The 20159-nt window shown below is 40.0% G+C and overlaps 1 pseudogene and 1 gene segment (V, D, J or C); both read right to left on the minus strand.

The window, feature by feature from the left end:
* Nucleotides 1–1736: 1736 nt before the first annotated feature.
* LOC130844629 (uncharacterized) lies at nt 1737–10134 on the minus strand (annotated as a pseudogene).
* Nucleotides 10135–10202: 68 nt separating this feature from the next.
* On the minus strand, nt 10203–10825 carry LOC130844630 (T cell receptor alpha variable 12-2-like). The segment is given in 2 exon segments: nt 10203–10561; nt 10774–10825. Coding segments are annotated over 2 exon segments (411 nt in total).
* Between the last annotated feature and the right edge of the window lie 9334 nt (nt 10826–20159).

The raw sequence follows: 20159 nt of genomic DNA on the forward strand, positions 1-20159 counted from the left end.
GTCTAACTATTCTATTGTTATTTACGACCTCTGTTGCCTTATTGATTCTCTGTTTCTGTATCATTTTTAAATAAAAATTTTTAAACCCTGAGAAAATAAATTAATTAATGTGGTTTCTATTTTCATTACTGGACTTGTCTAATATGTATACAATGTTCTCAACTTGGAAAAGAAAGCACCAGCCATGCCAAATGTGATAAGCAAAGTAATGGCTAAAAAAACACAAAACTGGTCCTAATCCCTGGAATCTGTGACTGTTGTCTTATATAAAGAAAAAATTAATTAATTAAAATTTTTGAAGTTATGATTGTCACAGATCTTGAGATGGGGAGATAATCTTGGATTATATGGGCCTAAATGCAACACTGTATACTTTTAAGAGGGAAGCATAGTGAGATTTGATGACAGAAGAAGAGAAGCCAGTGAGCCCACAGAGGCAGAGACAAAACAGATATGGTCACAAGCCAAGAAAGGTTGGCAGCCACCAGAGCGGGAAGAGGTAAGAAACGGTTTCTCTTTTAGAGCTTCTGGATGGGGTACAGTCCTGCTGATGCCCTGATATCAGCCCAGTGACAATAATTTCAGCTCTGGCCTTAAGAACCATGACAGAAAATATTTCTGTTGTTTTAAGCCACCAGGCTTGTAGTAAATTGTCCAGAGACAGCAAGAAACAAACAAACTGTGGTGAGCACTTTTTCCTTCCATTGGATGTATTCTTACCTATGTACAGTAAAGCAGTCAAGCCCATAGTAATTGTACCCTCTCTCTCTTGTGACTTGGTTTAAGAAGAATTAATAATCATTTCATCTCCTTAAAGAAAGTAAATTTAGGTAATTGTAATTTTTTTAAAAAAGTGAAATCATTCACTTCATAATTTCTGCCACTAGAAATTTTAAAATGTTGAATTAAGGGAGGTTTAACTTCTGTGTGTGTAAACATTTTACAATATTTTGGAGGGTAGTTTTTTTAGCATACCATATTAATCAAATCACAATTGACAATGTGGAGTCATAATCATGTATATAAAATATCTTAAACATATTGGCTTTTGCATAAAATTGTTTCAGAAGAAATAAAAATATTCCCTGGTCTTGGATAGCCCTGTTAGAATTCATGTAATATTTGATACTGTGAACTTCAGTAGTAGAGATCTATTTTCCTATAACATCATTAATGTGCTGTGAAAGACTGGAAATTTTTGTTAGATGTGTAATTTTAAATTATGTTGTGAATTGCTGTGACTACTGATAAAATGCCTTACAGATCTTCACTAGTTAAACCTATTGTATTTGATATATTTGGGGGGTGGGTAGTGGCCTCAAATTCTTATTTTAGAAATAACTGGAATAACTGTTTCAAAAAACAGAACTGCGTGGCTTTTAGATTTTCTATATTACATTGCAAATTACGTTCAGTTTGTTCATTAGGCTTGTGTAACACTCACAAGATCAGAAGTCTAGGCATCATGATGACTGACTGATTTTAAAATATATCAGTATTACACAGTGAAATATTATGCATGCGCTAGACGTTAAGCTCAAATCTGGATTGAGAACCTATACAGCACTCATTGGAACATATGCTGCAGGTTGCCCTAACTGAGAATTTATGTGGCACAGCCTGTCAGCTAACATTATAACCAAGTGCTTCAGTTTTCCACACATTGATCGACCCCTGAGCTGTGCTCTCATAATGAACACTAGAAATGATTTTTTTAATAAAAATCAATTTTCACTTCACATTTTTGACTGAAGAACTCTGACACTTTCTGACGTATTTGCTTCAGTGTGGGGGTGGCGTGGGGAGTTGGTGGGGGGCATCCCTCTGGAGAAATTCATCAGAAGACCTCCATCCCATATAAAGTCTAGCTGAATGTGGCACAGCACGGATGTTGAAGCAACTATTCCAGAGACAAGAATTCCCCAGGGCCCAGCCCATCCTGCCCTATTTGCCTTCACAGAAACAAAGACCATCTTAAAAACTCCCTCGAGTTCTTGAGTTACAAAATGTCCCAAGGTCTCAGGAGCTTTGTGTTCCGCTGCCCCTGCAGACTCAGGCACTGAGTCACTCAGAGCACAGAAGCACTCAGCCAAGTCACTCCAATGGACTGAGGGTTTCCTCAGGCGGAAGGAGTTCGCAGTCCTCTCAAATTCAGCCTCATAACCTTTGATGCCTGAAACAAGGCTGTTTCCAGATGTGTACTTCAGGAGAAGCTGGAGTCCTTGGTTGGGGTACTGCACGTACCAGAAGACATACGGTGAAACAGAAGATGAGTAGTTGCACCTCAGCTCCAGACGGGCTCCTTCAGAGACAGTGATGTGGCCGTGGGGCTGGGTCACTGACTGGGCTCCACCTGAAACATCAATGCTGTGTAAGCAGAAGAAGCACAGATTTGGCTATGAAGAAAAGGTGTCTCTATTCAGACTCCAACTAGAAGATGGTCACTTTTGTGAAAGGAGGAAAAGGAATGGGATGTTACTAACTCAGGGCAAAAACCACCTGAAGCACCGGGAGGAGCAGCAGGCACATGGTTGAGCAGTGGAAACGCTGCAGGCTCCTGAGCAGGTAAGACAGTAGCCCAGGCCCCTGAGCCTTCAGAGCTGTAGGAGGAGAGGGCACGTTGAGCTGGACAAGTCCCTTGCTTAAACAAGGTTCAAGAACCGTTAGAAAGTCTTTCTCTTAATGAGTTTGGATCCTTTCTGGCCCCTTATTCGCTTATCAATTCAGATGTCAGTGAGGACAAGCTGCCGGCTGCAGGAGGAGGGCTCAGTGGATGGTGATGATCTGCAGCAAAAACAAATGTCTCCTTTGTGCAACAGCGCCCTCTGGAGGCCAGAGGCAGAACATACGATCCGTGAGAGCTGGCTGTTTCATTTCAAAGATGTGATCATCTTCAGCAGATGATTAGTAATGTTGAGCAGGGGAAGAATAAAGACGCAGATGTAGAGAACAGACTTGAGGACATGTGGAGGGGGGGAGAAGAAGCTGGGACAAAGTAAGAGAGTAGCATTGACATATACACACTACCAAATGTAAAATAGATGGCTAGTGGGAAGCAACCACATAACACAGGGAGATAGATTCGATGATTGGTGATGACCTAGAGGGATGGGATAGGGAGGGTGGGAGGGAGGCTTAAGAGGGAGGGGCTATGGGGATATATGTATAAATACAGCTGATTCACTTTGTTGTAGAGCGGAAATTAGCAGAACAGTGTAAAGCAGTTATACTCCAATAAAGATCTGGGGGAAAAAAATCTTCAGCAGAACATGTTTCTTCCTTCTTGAATCTGTAATGAAGTCATCTTCTGGAGTACGTGGTGTTGATCCTAAAATAACTGAGAAATGGGGATTTGTAATAGAAGAGTAGTTTACTTCACTGAGAAAATAGTTACAAAAGACCATATTCTGGACTTTGGAATTTCGTTAAAATACTCTATTCTTTTTTGAAAAGCCATTCGGGAGGCAGAAAGAAAAGATCAATTGCCTCAGCTGAGCTGAGCTTCATAGGGCCTGTGCTGCTGGATGTGAGCATCATAGCGGGTGGGAGAGGGGGAGAGAGTATTCCTTGATTGCTGCTAAAAGGAAAAAGTAAATTAGACCAGAGAATTTTACTTAAAATCAGCCTGAAACACATGACATTAATTATTTAATCAATGCAAACTAATAAAAACAATTTTCTTTGTCAAGCAGAAACTCTGAAGACAACTCAGTCTCGGATGAACAACTTTGATATCTGTTAAAACTATGTGAAAATAGGGATGAATTGGGAAATTGAGATTGCCATGTATACATTACTAATAAGAAAAAAATATCAGACTGTACACTTCAAATATATGCAGTTTCTTGCATGTCAATTGTGTCTCAATAAAAGTTCTGAAAAATAAAAATAAAGTGTATGATTCAATGAAAAAAAAAAACTATGTGAAAATATCTTGGGCACCACATGTTTAAGTAAAGAAAGTGAGAGTCCTGTTCCAGTTTTCAATGGTAACAATAGACCAGCATATTAGGCCAAATGAAGGGGACATCACACTAAGAAGAATGCCAACAGAGGAGTATTTGCAAAGAACCCTGAGCAAAATTCTCAAGGTAAGGAAAATATGGCATATAAATAAATGATTCTGGAAAGAATTGTGAGAAAAAGAAAAGTACAGCTACATGAACTCAATAAAGCTGGAAGGAGTGCAAACAACAGAGCAGAAACGAGAGGAACCTCTGAGGGTACAGAGGACATGGGAGTAGATTGACAGTGACACTCAACGTAGCAAAGCAAGCAGCATCCCATGAAGGAAGGAAACAAGGTCTGTCAATCAAGGGACGTTCCCTCTGTGGTCTAATAGTAAGATGAAACTCTAAAGGGAAAAGATTTCCCTACCTAACTTATTTTAGCATAAAGACCACTGAAACCTAAAATAGAAATAACTAAGAAGAGAATTCTCAGGTAAAATGAGAATCTGGCCATCTGATGTCCTTTTCACAAGGTCAGAACAACTTCCCCCTTTCTGAGTACTCCATTGACTTATACCAGCTTGAAATCACTCGTCCCTTGTGTTTCTATTTACTTCTTGAGCCTGTCGATAGATTTTCTTTCACATGTAAAACCAAATCATATGGTCAGTTTGAAATTTTAAACATTGCTGGGATGTGCTTCTGATTCAAAATATCTGATCAAGCATATGTACTTTCCTCGCCAATCTTCCCACTGGGATAAAATTTACAAGTGTAAACAGGGTGATCCTAAATCCATAATGTGAAAATAATAAAAAGATGAAAGATATCAACATTTCCCATAAGATAGAAAGTAGATGTGAGCATACAGATGGCTGAGACAGAGAGGGAGAAGGCACAGCCCAGAATGAACCATGAGAAGATTTGATTGGAAATGCCAGTGAAGGAAACTTACTCCTTAGGGACCTGTAGAGATTCTGGACTGAGAGAGAGAATAAGTATGATGGAGGGCAGGAGGGACAGAACATGAGGACAAAATAGAAGGTCAATATGTGGAATAGCTACACCAGTCTCCCTCTGTACCCTCCATCCAGCTGCTGTACTTATATGTGAGGAGCATAGTAGACCAGCCTGTACATGAACATTTGATGTTCACTAAAGTTGAAATAAAACACCTGGAATGCTAATTTTTCCTGTGAGTAGTCGACAGAGTTAAGCCACCCTCAAAATGATATTAGGTGAAGGGGAGGGGGAGGAACAAGTTAATAACCAGTTCCCCGCTCATTCATCCTGAAAAGAAACCTGCCTAGTAACATGGTAAGTCCACACTCCCAGACTACGGGCCAAGCAACCCACTTAGGAAGAAACCTCGTGGAGAACATGGACACAATGACATAAGGAGTCCGTCCTGCTACCCAGCCCTTCATTCTTAAATGTAAACCAGGAACAAAGTAACACTAGTCATTTATAAGTATAGATGGTATCTCTTTCCCTACCTGAAAGCCCAGAGTCATCAACTGTGAATCGTCAGAGTCATTTATACTTGGATCCAAAGTGATGGCAGAATGTCTTGCTCTATGGTCTAGTGTGGGAATGTAGTATTTTGAGAATGACCAAAGGAACTAAGAGAATGATATACTGGTTTCTTGGTCACTACTCTCAAAAATCTTGAGTCTTGGCTTTGAATAATAACTCTCATATTTATTTAGATTTCTTTCTCTTAAGTGCTTTACCCTACATTATTTCAATTCTTCCGGATTGGTAAGGTCAGCTTTTTGAACCTCATTAACTGGAAAGAAATGAACATTTTAAATACAGTAATTATAAACTCTATCATTTACTGAATGCAGACCATGTGATAAGAGGGTTCCATGTTGGTAGTGGACACTGCTGGGGCCCAGCCTAGATCCCCTTTTCCAGGCCAGTGTACCCAGTCCCCAGCTGTGGCAAGTGTCGGCTACACTTGGCTCACAGTTGCCCTCTTCCTCAGAAAACTGCTCTATGCCAATAAACGTCACCACTCTCCAGTAGGGTATACCCCTGATCCAATGATGCTTTATTCCAGAGTACAGAAGGTCAGCTGTCTGCCCTCCTTGACTCAAAGTAGGAGGGATCAGTTCTGTGGTGCATTTCATGCTCCAGAGGTCCCCGTGAAGTCAGGCTGGATCAAGAGTCCAGCTGAGCCACATCCTTTCTTAGCTTTTTTCCATCAATCTTAACTTGCATTTCTCAAAAACTTATGTGTGGCACTACCTTGGTGATCCAGTGGCTAAGTCTCTATGCTCCCAATGCAGGGGGCCCAGGTTCAATCCCTGGTCAGGGAACTAGATCCCACATGCTACAACTAATTGTTCACATGCCACAACTAAAGATCTCAAATGCCGCAAAGATGATCCCACGTGCTGCGACTAAGACCTGACACAGCCAAATAAATAAATAAAATTATGGGTGCAGAAAACCCCAATTTAGGCTTTGCTTTTAAGGAATTCAACCTAATACAATATGCTACCTCATTTAATCCTAAACCAAATCCTGAAATATGTATAACAGTATAGCCTAAAATCAAGTGGCTCATTAGTAGCAAAAGGTGTTCAAACCAGCACCAGAAACCTGGCTCCAAAAGGCACACAAGAAAAGTGGAACAAGAATTTGAGTATCTTGCTTCCAGGACAACTTCATGCTCTTTCTTACTGCCTTTCAAATATTTTTTTTTTCCATGATTTGGAAATATTTGTGAGTCATAAGTCTGCAGACTGAGATTGAAGCCAATTCTGATTGGATTGCATCTTTTTAGCCACTGTCTATATGAAGAAAACTGAATGAAAGTCTTAATTCCTTATTTCCAAGTTTTCCCACTCTTTGAACTACATGAACAATGTCATGTCTAACAGACCACAGCTTCAGCTTTACAATGAGTGTGACTCATAATTTTTTTCCCTGTAATTCAACTTTAGATCTACTATAAGGCTGTAATTCCATCAGGCCACAAACATCTTTCCTGGACTTGGGCATAAGTTAGAGGACAACCCCACAGTGCCAGTGAGTCAGGAGTGGGGGGATATTCGTATCCTTGTTGGTGTTCCCAGTTCCCCTCTCCAACATTTTCTAAGATATCCTCAATACCATGTTGTCTTGGATAGTTGATACATGTAGGTCTTTAATCACCATAACAAATCTCCTTGATGTCTAGAATTTTTTATTCCAGATGATGCTTACTCAGAGAACCTTCTCAGGAAATCTGAAGTCATTCTGTGCTCCCACACCCACTGCAGGTATGGGATATTCCGTGCCTGTAGCTAAGTCTCTCAACTATGTCAATACACTCTCCCATAAGGCTCAAGCCAGGAATTTTGAGTTCTACTCACCCTTTATTCAAAAAGGGTAACATAAGCCTCTGATCTGAATCCCTGCAACTGTTTAGGCTTTTTGTTTCAACTAGTTTTCACCTTCTGACTCTAGTCCTTCCATCCACCCACCAAATGTATCCTTATCTAATCCACCAGTGGGGTTGCAGTTGAGAGTGGAGGTGGGGTGGGAAATCTCTATAATTCATGATTTACATCTTTTTCAAAGTAGTTGCTTAAGATTCCTTTCTTTTGCATTTCTGTTTTTTCTTTTTTTACTTTTGTATTTTTGTAAAGCAATGAATAACTACATGGGGAAAGAGCAAGGTGGTTGAGAAACTGTGAGGGAATATCTCAGTTATAGTATTAAAATACTGTTGTCATAGATGGAGAGATATACCATCATCTAACGATTGGAAGAATCAATGTTGCAAAAATGATTATACTACGCAAAGCAATCTACAGATTCAATGCAATCCCTATCAAATTACCAAAGGCATTTTTCACAGGACTAGAACAAAAAAATTCACAATTTGTGTGGAAATACAAAAGACCCTGAATAGTCAAAGCAATCCTGAAAAAGAAAAAAATGGAGCTGGAGGAATCAGGCTCCCTGACTTCAGACTATACTACAAAGCTACAGCAATCAAGACAATATGCTACTGGCACAAAAACAGAAATATAGATCAATAGAACAGGATAAAAAGCGCAGAGATAAACTCACACACATATGGTCACCTTATCATTGACAAAGGAGGCAAGAATATACAATGGAGAAAAGACAGCTTCTTCAATAAGTGGTGCTGGGAAAACTGGACAGCTACATGTAAAAGAACAAAATTAGAACATTTCCTCACACCATACACAAAAATAAACTCAAAATGGATTAAAGACGTAAATGTAAGGCCAGATGCTATAAAAGTCTTAGAGGAAAACATAGGAAGAACATTCCATGACATATATCACAGCAAGATCCTTTTTGAGCCACCTCCTAGAGTAATGGAAATAAGAACAGAAATAAACCAATGGGACCTAATGAAATTTAAAAGCTTTTGCACAGCAAAGGAAACCACAAACAAGACAAAAAGACAACACTCAATGGGAGAAAATATTTGCAAACAAAGCAACTGACAAAGGATTAATCTCCAAAATATACAAGCAGCTCATGCAGCTCAATATCCAAAAAAACAAACAACCCAATCTAAAAATGGGCCGAAGACCTAAACTGACATTTTTCCAAAGACATGCAGATGGCCAACAAACACATGAAATGATGCTCAACGTCAATAATCATTAGAGAAATGCAAATCAAAACCACAATGAGGTATCACCTCACACTTGTCAGAATGGCCATCATCAATAAATCTAGAAACAAGAAATGTTGGAGAGTGTATGGAGAAAAGGGAACCCTCCTGCTCTGTGGGTGGGAACGTAAATTGATACAGACACTATGGAGAACAGTACAGAGGTTCCTTAAAAAATGAAAAATAGAAGTATATGTGACCCGGCAATCCCACTATTGGGCATATACCCTGAGAAAACAATAATTCAAAAAGATAAATGTTCTACAATGTTTATTGCAGCACTATTTACAATAGCCAGGACATGCAACCTAAATGTCCATCAACAGACGAATGGATAAACAAGATGTGGCACATATATACAATGGAATATTACTCAGCCATAAAAAAAATGAAATTGAGTTATTTGTAGTGAGGTGGATGGACCCAGAATCTGTCATACATAGTGAAGTAAGTCAGAAAGAGAAAAACAAATACTGTATGCTAACACATATATATGGAATATAGAAGAATGGTACTGATGAACCTGCTGGCAGGGCAGGAATAAAGATGCAGATGTAGAGAATGGACTTGAGGACACAGAGGGTGGGGAGGGTGGGAAGCTGATATGTAGTGACAGTGTAGCATTGACATATATACACTACCAAATGTAAAATAGATAGCTAGTGGGAAGCTCTGCATCGCACTGGGAGATCAGCTCAGTGCTTTGTGATAACCTAGAGGGGTGGGACAGGGAGGGTGGGAGGGAGGCTCAAGAGGGTGGGGATATAGGGATATATATATACACGTATAGCTGATTCTCTCTGTTGTACAGCAGAAACTAGCACAACACTGTAAAGCAATTATACTCCAATAGAGATGTATAAAAAATACTATTCTCATATGTAAAAGTATCATAAAACCAATCTCATTGAGGAAAGTTGTAGTATAAAAGTAGACTAAACGAGGGGCTTCCCTGGTGGAGCAGTGGTTAAGAATCTGCCTGCCAATGCAGGGAACATGGGTTCAAGCCCTGGTCCAGAAGGAACCCACATGTCGTGGAGCAACTAAGCCTGTGCACCACAACTACTGAGCCTGCGCTCTAGAGCCTGCGCTCTAGAGCCTGAGAGCCACAACTATTGACCTGAGTGCCACAACTACTGAAGCCCATGAGCCTAGAGCCCATGCTTCGCAAAAAGAGAATCCACCACAGTGAGCAGCCCACACACTGCAACGAAGAGTAGCCCCCGCTCTCCACAACTAGAGAAAGCCCTCGCACAGCAAAAAAGACACAATATAGCCAATAAATAAATAAATAAATTTATATAAAATAAGAGGGGATATATGTATATGTATAGCTGATTCACTTTGCTGTACGGTAGAAACTAACACAACATTGTAAATCAACTATACTCCAATAAAAAATTTTTTAAAATAGACTAAACAAAAAGACTGCAAAACATTTCAAACATTCTGACCAAATTGTGTCTTTAATTTCACTTCAAGGTCAATTATGTTCAGAATTATGAAAATACTTCTCTAATCAATCACACCTTTCATGCTGTTACTCTCAATTCTCATTTGCATCTAGAGAGCAAACAGAATTTCTGTGCCCTGCAGCCTAAGCTCTACATCAGGCATTGCTGGGGCCCCAGCAGGTTTGGGTACAGACTGCAGGTGCTGAGGGAGCACTGTGTGCTCACGGCACAGAGGTAGGTGGCTGAGTCGCTGGGCTGGGAGTCTCTGATGAGCAGGGAGACATACTTGGAGGCTCTATTGACCTGCGCTGTAAATCTCCCTTCCCCTTTGTCATTACTGGAGTATACGTTCAGCAGCAACTCAGGGCCTTTCCCGGGATACTGTCTGTACCACACGAAGTACTGAGAAGCACTGTCACTATAAGTGCAGTTGAGAGGGGCGATGGCTCCCTCTGGAACAGGCAGAGATGCAGGACTCTGCTCCACTCCCTCCTGTTGGCTCCTCATCCCTGTGCAGAGAGACAACGCATGGTCAGTCAAAGGAGATTGGTTGGGTGGTGGATGCTTCCTCTCCAGAATTTAAGTTCACTTTTCACAGGCTCCCACCTCTACCTTCCCTTATTTAAGGGAAAAAACATTCATGTTTCTATCCATGGGCCTAGAATAGACAATGACTCCAAATACTGTGCTTTATGTTCCCATAGAAATGCCCCAAACTCACAGGTTAACTGAAGCCACAGGATCACTAGTAAAACTCTTGAGGATTTCATCATTCTTTCCTCCCCTGGTTCACTGAGGATTCAAATTTTAAACCCTAAAAAAAATGAGTCGAATTGAAACATTGCTAATTCTTGTGCTTTAGAAATCGTAAAAGAACCCATTCTACCAATGAAAAAGAGACTCTTTTCACCACCCATGCTACACCATTGAGCTCCTCCTCCCACACCTCTCCCTGTCTCTCTCTCTCTCTCCTGTCACACACACACACACACACACACACACAGAGGAATACATGAGAGCCTTCCTCAGAGTCTCTGAGAAGACACTGCCATCTTGTGGACTCAAGACAGTGATCAAAGAAATATTCAAAACATAGACTCTTATTATATGAAGTGAGGAAAGTAAAACTCCGCCACTCCATTTAAATTAAAAATTAGAGACGCATATGGTCCAAGTCAATGTGTGTGGGGAGAGGATGATGTGTATGTGTATGAGTTTTACATCAAATGGCAACGCTTGTCTGGGTAAAATCAGTTTTATTAAATGGCCACTCTCTTGCACTGAAAACCAGCCCTAAAGTATTCTATGATAGAAGTCTGGGTGAGGCTCTTGTGATTCAAGGAGAATTTGTTATTGTGTAACTCTTCTGCACATCAGACCAGACACCTCCTATCTTATTTCCCCACCTGTAAATTTTAAAGAAATCTATTCTAACTCAAAAGAATCCTTTGAAGACACAATGGCCTAAAATCTGACTGAGCAACCATGTTTGCAGCTAACACCCTGGGCATATTTTTAGCAAGGTCAGGGACTAGAAGAGATCAGGATTCTTCATTCCATTTTGCACCAAAGGTACATCTCTGTGAAAACAGTGCTTACATGGCTAGTGGTGGTGGTAGATGGACCTGCCTTCAGTACCTAGACTGTAAATAAAACCCAATGCACCTGTTCATATGTCCAATTCCTCTTCTTCCCTCTTCTTGTACACAGCCCTGGCATCTAGGAATTAATCTCCAAAGTTATGGGTCTAGTATCACTCTCTCTGCCTTTCCATCCTACCCTAACCAGAAAACCAGATTTATCAGAGAGCTGTCTATGCAAGAAGCATAATTGGGTCTAACACAGAAAGAAGCACAGACATCTGCTATTCCTTCTTGCTTCACCACCTGCCTCCTGTCCTTGTAGAAGCTGGTGGCTGGAGACCAGCAATGCAGCTGGTCCGTTTCTACTCAAGCACCAGGTAAACAGTATCCATCAAAGATGGACTGGTCATGTCCTTCCCATTCCCACCACCAACTGTGTAGGAAGTAGGATGAGAGAGAAGATGATAATAATGAAAACTTTTTCTCTAAGAGAACATTGCCTTTGACAGAAATCACACAGCCATTTCTCACTCTTTCTCCTCCTCTTCTGGGAATCCTAATATAATTATGTCTGTAAATTTGACAATGTCCCACAGATATCTTAGGTTTTGATCTTTTCTATTCGTTCTTTTTTCTTTCTGCTCTCTGATTGGATAACTTTAATTGACCTACCTTCAAGTTCTTTCTTCTGCCTATTCAAATCTACTGTTGAATCCCTCTAGTGATTTTTTTCCTAGAAAAGTTTCTTTGCATAGCAGCTATTCTACCCTGAGAGAGCTCTGAGTTATGTGAAATATAACTTGCCTTAGTCCTTCAGGGAGCCACCTGATAGGTCAAAACAGTCAAGTTTTATTCTTGGATAACAAAGTGCTCTGCTTCCTCCACCACCAGGAGCCCACACTGGGAATACAGGCGGCTACCTAAAAACTGTCCTGGACCCAGTGATGAGATGATGGAGCAAGTATAAGTTAAAATACCACAAAGCTTCCCGACCAGGTTTCAGTTACCTTTTTCTTAAATATTTGCTTGGTTGCTGCACACCTTTCTGTGATGTTTGGCCAGAGAGGGCTGATTAATGTCTTAAAGTTTTATGTCTTCCTAGACTGTCCTCTTCCTGGTCCTTTGGTTAGAGAGAGAAGAACTTTCATGGACTTTTTGTCTGCCCCTGTTGGCATTTCCTGTCTTTTCCAGGACTCCCTTGGGTTATATGAGTCAAAAAATAAATAAATAAAAAATTGAAAACTCAGGGAACTCACGGCTCTGTCACTCCTCCGACCCAAGTTCCTAGCTAGTCTGGCTTCTTCTCTCCAAAATCTTATGTTTTGCTTTTACATGTGGTCCAGGGATTTTAGCTGTACTTAACAGGTTGAGTAGAAAAAAATACAGCTACTCCAACTTGCATGGAAAGCAAGAAGAAGTGGAAAGCAAAGAAGTGGAAAGCATGATGCTTCTTCCTTTCGCTGTAGAGGGAACCTCCAACCAGCTTGGTTAGTACACCTTTCTGGTAGTAGCCCAGTCAAAATGGCATGAAAATTTAATTCTTGTGCAGCCATCTAGATTCTCCTATTGGATAAATGTGGTCCTAGATCATGAAGATAACTACCACTGATTCGAGTACACTGCTCTAAGAATTCCCTTACAGTGGCCCAGTAGGCCCAAGGCGGTGAATATAATTGGTCTCCGTAAATGACATGAAAATGCCCTTGTCCTTCTTGCTCTTTATCCTCCTATACAAAAGTTTTGAGTGTGATTAGGAAATGCATTTAAAAAATGGCAAAGTTATAACTGCTAGAATGGTCACACCAATTTATGGTGGTGGAAAAGGAGCAACAACCTTGGTACTAGGGGAGGGAGAATCTTAGAGCCTGGAGGTGTGTGTTTGTGGCAGGGAGGGGGATTAACGCTCTCTTTGTATGCTAGACCCAGCACAGCAGCCTAGCCAGACAACCATATGGTCTGTGAAAACAGAAAAACTCATAGGAATATGGCTTGTCCTGGACTGTTCTGCTGTGCCTGACACCATCAATGGAAGCTGCTCAACATGGATTCCCATCCCCGCATGCGTACAAACCTATAAATCAGAACAACGTTGTTTCAGTGTGAGTGGGACAAACGTATATGCTTCTGATGTGTGAGCATCTTGAGTTATGCCTCATGAATGACACTGCTCAAATAGCTTAACCAAAGTGATATAATGATGATTCTAATCAAGTTTAATAATAAATCCCAAACTGGATTAATCTGTTTCCCTTGGAGTTATATGTTTATGTCTTGGAAAAAAGCACATCTCTGCATTGGGAAGCATCGTTACTCTGCCTCCTTTTTGGCAATTAAACCAAAGATGAGTGTGTCAAATTCCCTTGCATGGAGCATAATGAATTTCACGCTACATCCTAGCTGTCTATATCCTGGGACTTCTTCACAGTTGACTGAATCTGGGATCCTAGGGGCATGATTGAGGTTAATGATGCATGTTGGCCTCACCCTGCTGCATAGAGTTCTGCTGACAGTAGCTTTAATTAAAGCTTGTTTGAGAAAAATCAAATAGTCTCAGTCTCTGTCAATCAGATTAATCAGAACAGCTGAGAGAATGGCATACTCGCAAGAAAACTTTCTAGAAACTAACACAGTATAGGACCATGGAGTGGATATTGTTGAAAGACAGTCCACTGTGAGTCTCTTATACTCCTACATGACTTTCTGGGTTTACCAAAAATGTAAGACCATGACCACTCAACCGGAGCCATTTCTCAGGGTTGTGCTAACAGCAAGTAACCTTGAGGGATGGGGTAATGTCTTCCCTGAGGCAAAGAATAAGCTAGTTTACTGCTTGGTAAAAATAGCAATGAATTCTCAAGGCTTGCTGTTCATCAGCTATGACACAATCCCATCATATGCATAGCATCTATCTGCACCCCTTATATCACCCTGAGAGACTTATGGGCAAAGGCAACTGAAGCAAATATGCCAATGTTCATACTGCTTGCTGGGCCATAAGTAATAACGTGCTTTGTCTCTGACCCAGGGTTGGTGTCTTTACTAACAGCATCAGAAAAACAACAAGCTATTAGCTTGCAAGAAGAGTAAGATCAAGACCTGACAAAGCCCCTCTCTGCCACCTTTACAGATACTGTAGTAAATACTTGAACTACTTTTTAAAAAAAATAAGTTTCCCCAAACTGCTTTAAAATGGACCTTTTTGGAAGGATGTATTGTACAGACTCACATGGGACTTAACTATCATTTTTGATAAAGAGCTTGAGCAATTTTCTAACAAACTCTAACGAAATAAACACTCCTGGGAAATTAGCATTACACATTCCAATGACTATTAATCATGTGAGGAACCTAATAGCCAGTACACAGAGAGTCAAAAGTAGAATAAATAGGAACCAGTCCGCTGACCGTAATAATGATCTTTAATCAGACTTTTTGAAACATCTAGTCATCTATAAAATGTTTCTACTAAGGCTAGCTATTTGAATATGTTTCCTAAGGAGATTTTCTTTTGCAGTAATTTGAGATCGAACTTTGACATGGGCTCATAATTATTTGACTTGAAGAAAATTTTATATTTTCCAAAGTCTTTTAGGCATGTCTCATTTTTTTCTTTCAGATATATCACTGTGGGGTTATGAGTCCTCAAGTTGACCCAGTTCGTTGAGATTACACCTGACAAAGTGAGGTCGTTTGATTGAGGACAGGCTGAGACCAAGTGGATCTATTTATTTAACAGAGTCACCGAGCAAAGGGAGGCCAGAATCTGAGCCTGCGAGTAAGGGCCAGAGAGAACTGAATTGTACCACATACCAAGCAAGGAGAACATACACGGAGTTGACAGCTGCAAGGGTGGGAATGAGAAGAAGGGAAAAAGGAGAGAGAGAGAGAGAGAGAGAAGGGCCAAGCAACTTATTCAGTAGATATTTCTGATATGACTACTATGTGCCAGTCACCATTCTAGGCACTAAAGGTAAAGCCATGAGCAAAACAACATCACTGACCTCATAGAACTTACACTCTAATTGGAGTTTTAAGCAATGAACACATTTACATGTAAGGGTCACCAATATAACTGCATATTATGGTTACTACCATAAGGGAAATGACCAGGGTGGTGTGATAGAGAGTTAAGAAGAGGTTTGTGGATGGCTGCATTACTCAGGAAGGTCAGCAGAAGTCAGAAGGCTTTCTCTACAGTAGTAATGTTTGAGCTGAGACCTGAAGGATGAAAATGAGTCAGGTTCACCAAGATTTGGGAGAAGAAAGTTGCAAATGCATGAAAGAATAAGACCCAGTGTGGGACAGGCCATGACAAGTTGAGAAAATTGAAAGGAGAGGAGATCAGTGTTGTGGCTGCATAGAGAGTCAGAGAAAGAGAGTTAAGAGCTGAGATTGAGGGTCAGGTGAGATTCAAATTATGCAGAACCTTGTATATCACAGCCAAAACTTTGTATTTTATTGTAGGAGCAATAGAAATCCATTGAAGCATTTAGGTAAGTAGCAACAACTTTTGATTTACACTTTTAAAAAATCACTCTTGCTACCAGTTAGATTAGTGCTTCTCAAACTTCAAAGTGATAGAATCATCTGGGGATTTGTTAAAATGAAGATTCAAATTCAGTGGCTCTGGAGTAGAGCCTGGGATTCCGGACAAGCTCCAATATTGCTCGTCAGCATTTTGAGTTTCAGAACTGTGGGTAATACATTGCCTTGAGAGAAAAGAGTCAAGTTAGAAGGCAACTTGGATCAGAACAGTGTTTTTCAAACTTTGTTTAATATATTTTATTTTATGAAAGGGTATTAATTCTTATTCTGTGTGATGTACTCTGATGTTTTCTAATCTTATTTATTTTTTAATGACAAAATGTGTAATGACAAAAACCTTACAGGTTAAAATAAAAGAAAATTAAAACTCTGAAAAATTTAGCTTAGTAAAACGGCAACTAATTTAAAAGAGTGATATCCATACCTGATATAGTATTGGAAAATCAGCAGCCTCATATGCTGCTGTTGAAGCCATAGCTTGGTGAAAAATTTCTTCCTGGAAACCAGACATTCAGTGTCATGTGTTTTTCCTTATCCAAGCAATTTCATTTCCATGGAAACTACAGCTTTAGTGATGTTCATAAAAATGTTATCTATAATACTAGACAATTGGAAAAAACCCAAAAAGTGATTAATTTTTAAAGTACATCTAAATAATGGAAACTAGACAATCATTTAAAATTATGCCCTTAAAATACATTCCTGGCATGACAATACCTACAATGCATATTGAGAAAAACAAATATGTCAATAAATACAAAGTACATTATAATCTCCTTTCATAGAAAATTTAGCTGTATAATATGTTCACCAAAAAAACTGAACACTCGTACTAGTCATAATTTTTAGGACATGAAATTATGGGAATGTTCTATGTTTAAGGATGTTTATATCTTCTAATTTACTTAAAATTAATATGTATAATTAAGTAATAAGATTTTAATTTAACTTAAATATAAAATACAAGACTCCTTCCTTCAAACTCTGGATCCTATTTTGCATCTTTAGTGGAAGAAGCAATTGACGAGAGGTCAGAGTGTCTGGCTTCTGTATAGCTTCCATTTTGCTCTAAGTCATGCTTTAAGTAGGCCATTCAAATCCTGTAGGTCCTAATTCTTTCACCTAGTAAAAGAAGGGCATGGACTGAATCAGTATTTACCAAAGTGCAGCTGATGCAGGAGCTCATGGTAGGCCATACACAGATGAAAATTTTAATTGTGACATATATGGTGTTATTTTAATTTGTAATAGAAAAAATATAACCTGCACATCAAATATATGGTTTCACACACAGTATCCATTAAAACAAGGATAATTTTTGTGTAGTCATTTTTAAAATCTATTTAATATATAAAAGTCAATTTAATATTAAGTTAGTATATAATGGCATAAGTGGTACACAGATATAGAAAATATCATGAAGACCATGAACCAATGAGTAAAACACTACTGGTGAGGGCACAACATGGTGAAAATTGCTTCCTGGACCAGGAGCCTGAGCACAAAGGGGTCTGCCCTCTGACCTGAAGAGCAGACAGTGGAAGCGAATATGTTGAAACAGGTCCAAGATGAGTACAGTCTGCACTGAGGAATGAACATTCAGTAGTAACAAAAGGAAATTTAATTCAAAGTAAATTCAAATTTATCACGTAAGGGAGTGCTGTATTCTCCTTAATTTCTGTTTGGAGACAGAGATTTTAAGAAAATTCCCTCACAGATAAAGAAAACACCTTCATTCCCACCCACAAAGCTAGGTCCCCATCAAGGGGCCCAGGTGCTAGTTGTGGGACTGGCTGCAGGTGCTTGGAGAGCACCCTGCCACAAAGCACAAGAGTAAGTGGCTGAATCTCCAGGGTGGGACCTGAGATATGCGAAACACTGTAAAACTTCTCTGTTCCAAGCAGTGCTTTAAAAAGTTTGTCTGCCTGCTCTTTCTGGCTTGATTGAATTGAAGTCAGAGATACAAGTCCTTTCCCAGGCTCCTGCCTGAACCAATGGAAGTTGTAAAATGTTTTCTTTTGCTAAGTACAATTAAGAATGACATGTGTGCTCTCTCCTGGAGACAGGAGTGAAGAACTCTGGTCTAATGTATGTGGGCTGTTCACCCCTGTTCAAAAAGAGAACCACAGACAAAGGAGATTTATTAATGGCTGATTATTTTTTGAAAGAATATATTTTCTTTTCACAATCCACCCAGGTGAGCCTGGTAACACTAACCCTTCTGTAACTTTCAGATTTATACAGATTGCTAGAATCTGCTCTTTTTACTCATGTTTTCAAAGCCCACCAACTCACAGCACAGCTGCGAAAGAGAACCAGGCGTGAAACTCACAAAGACTTCTCCATTTTCCAAGCACCAGACTCATGAGGACTCAGATTGGAGTCTGAGAGCCTTCAGACACTACCAAGGCAAACAACTTCTTTATCTGAGTGCATAGTCATAGGTCCTCTGCCCCAGGAAGCTGAGAGGCTCCTCAGCCAGCCAGAAATTAGATCCCTGCCCCTGTGCACACACTCACACAGCTCCTCCTGATCTCTGAAGAGGTAACATGGAGAGAGGATCGTGTCAAGACCAGGCGCAGGGACTTTCTTGGTGGTGCAGTGGTTAAGAATCAGCCTGCCAATGCAGGGGACATGGGTTTGAGCCCTGGTCCAGTAGGCTCCCACATGCCGCGAAGCAACTGAGCCCACGAGCCACAACTATTGAAGCCCAAGTGCCTAGAGCCCATGCTCTGCAACAAGAGAAGCCACTGCAATGAGCCTGTGCACTGAAACAGAGTAGCCCCTGCTCCCCACAACTAGAGAAAGCCCCCACGCAGCAACAAAGACCCAACATAGCCAGTAAATTAATTAATTAATTAATTGGAAAAAAAAGACCAGGCACAGATTAGAGACCTACACCTACTGCTTATCTCCTAGATGTTTCTCTTTCCTTTCTACTTAATAAATTCTTGAGCATCTACCATGTGCAAGTTATAAAAATTGAACAACTAAAATCATCCGTCCTCAAGGAAAACCTAGAAAGATTCTTTTCTCTCCTGTCAGTGCAAAAACCTGTTAAATGAGCTGCTGTGTATGAATCCAGTTATTGACACTGTAGCTCAGGATCATCATCTTATATCCGAACCCTGCTCCATAAATCTTGCATGGATTCTTCTTACAACTTACATTAAATCATACAAGAAGCAAGGTATTGTTATTTTTCTGTGCATAATGCCTATGACATAAAGAAAAACAAGAAAGACATTAGAGTCCTTTCAAATAATTGGATGGGACAGGCCAACGTGGAATACAGGGAAACTCCCGGCCATTATAACAAAATAACATAGTCAGCAGTAGGAGAGTGGAGAGTTAAGTCTTAATCTATACTCGAAATTTTCTTGTTTTTTTTTTTTTTTTTTGTATTGATTGTCTTTACTGCTTCATCCCATCTGCATCCAAGAATAACCACTATTCACTGAAAACTTATTTTCTACTAATGCCATTCAATTTTTAAATAATTTACTTTAATTCTTACAACTATGTGATGAGGTATATGTTTTTATAGATGATAAAATAGAGGTGCTCTAAGTTTAAGTAATTTTGTCCAAAGTCACACCATTTAGTAAGTTACTTGTTTTAAACTCCAGATCCAATAACTCTCCATGTCTAGCTGATGCTTGCTCTGTCTCTTCAAATTGTGTTTTCTGCATTTTTGTAAGACGTGTGACTCTTTCTTGATAGCCAGACATGATGTACTGGGTGAAAGAATCTGATGAAACAAACCTTCAGGAATCTGGTGGTGGGGCATGGGGGGAGGGAATGTGTTCTACGGTTCTATGATCAGGTCTCAGCCTTTCATTGAGCCTATGCCTCTGGACTGTGGACTTCACAAGTGTTTGTTTTTTTCCTTCCCCCACAAGAGGGACAAGACGGCTAGAACTGGCTGAAGTTGGCTATTCCCCTTCCTCTGGGTTACTTAGGCTCCAATAATACCCCA

The sequence above is a fragment of the Hippopotamus amphibius genome, chromosome 2, assembly GCF_030028045.1.
Source record: "Hippopotamus amphibius kiboko isolate mHipAmp2 chromosome 2, mHipAmp2.hap2, whole genome shotgun sequence".
In the NCBI taxonomy this organism is placed as follows: Eukaryota; Metazoa; Chordata; class Mammalia; order Artiodactyla; family Hippopotamidae; genus Hippopotamus; species Hippopotamus amphibius.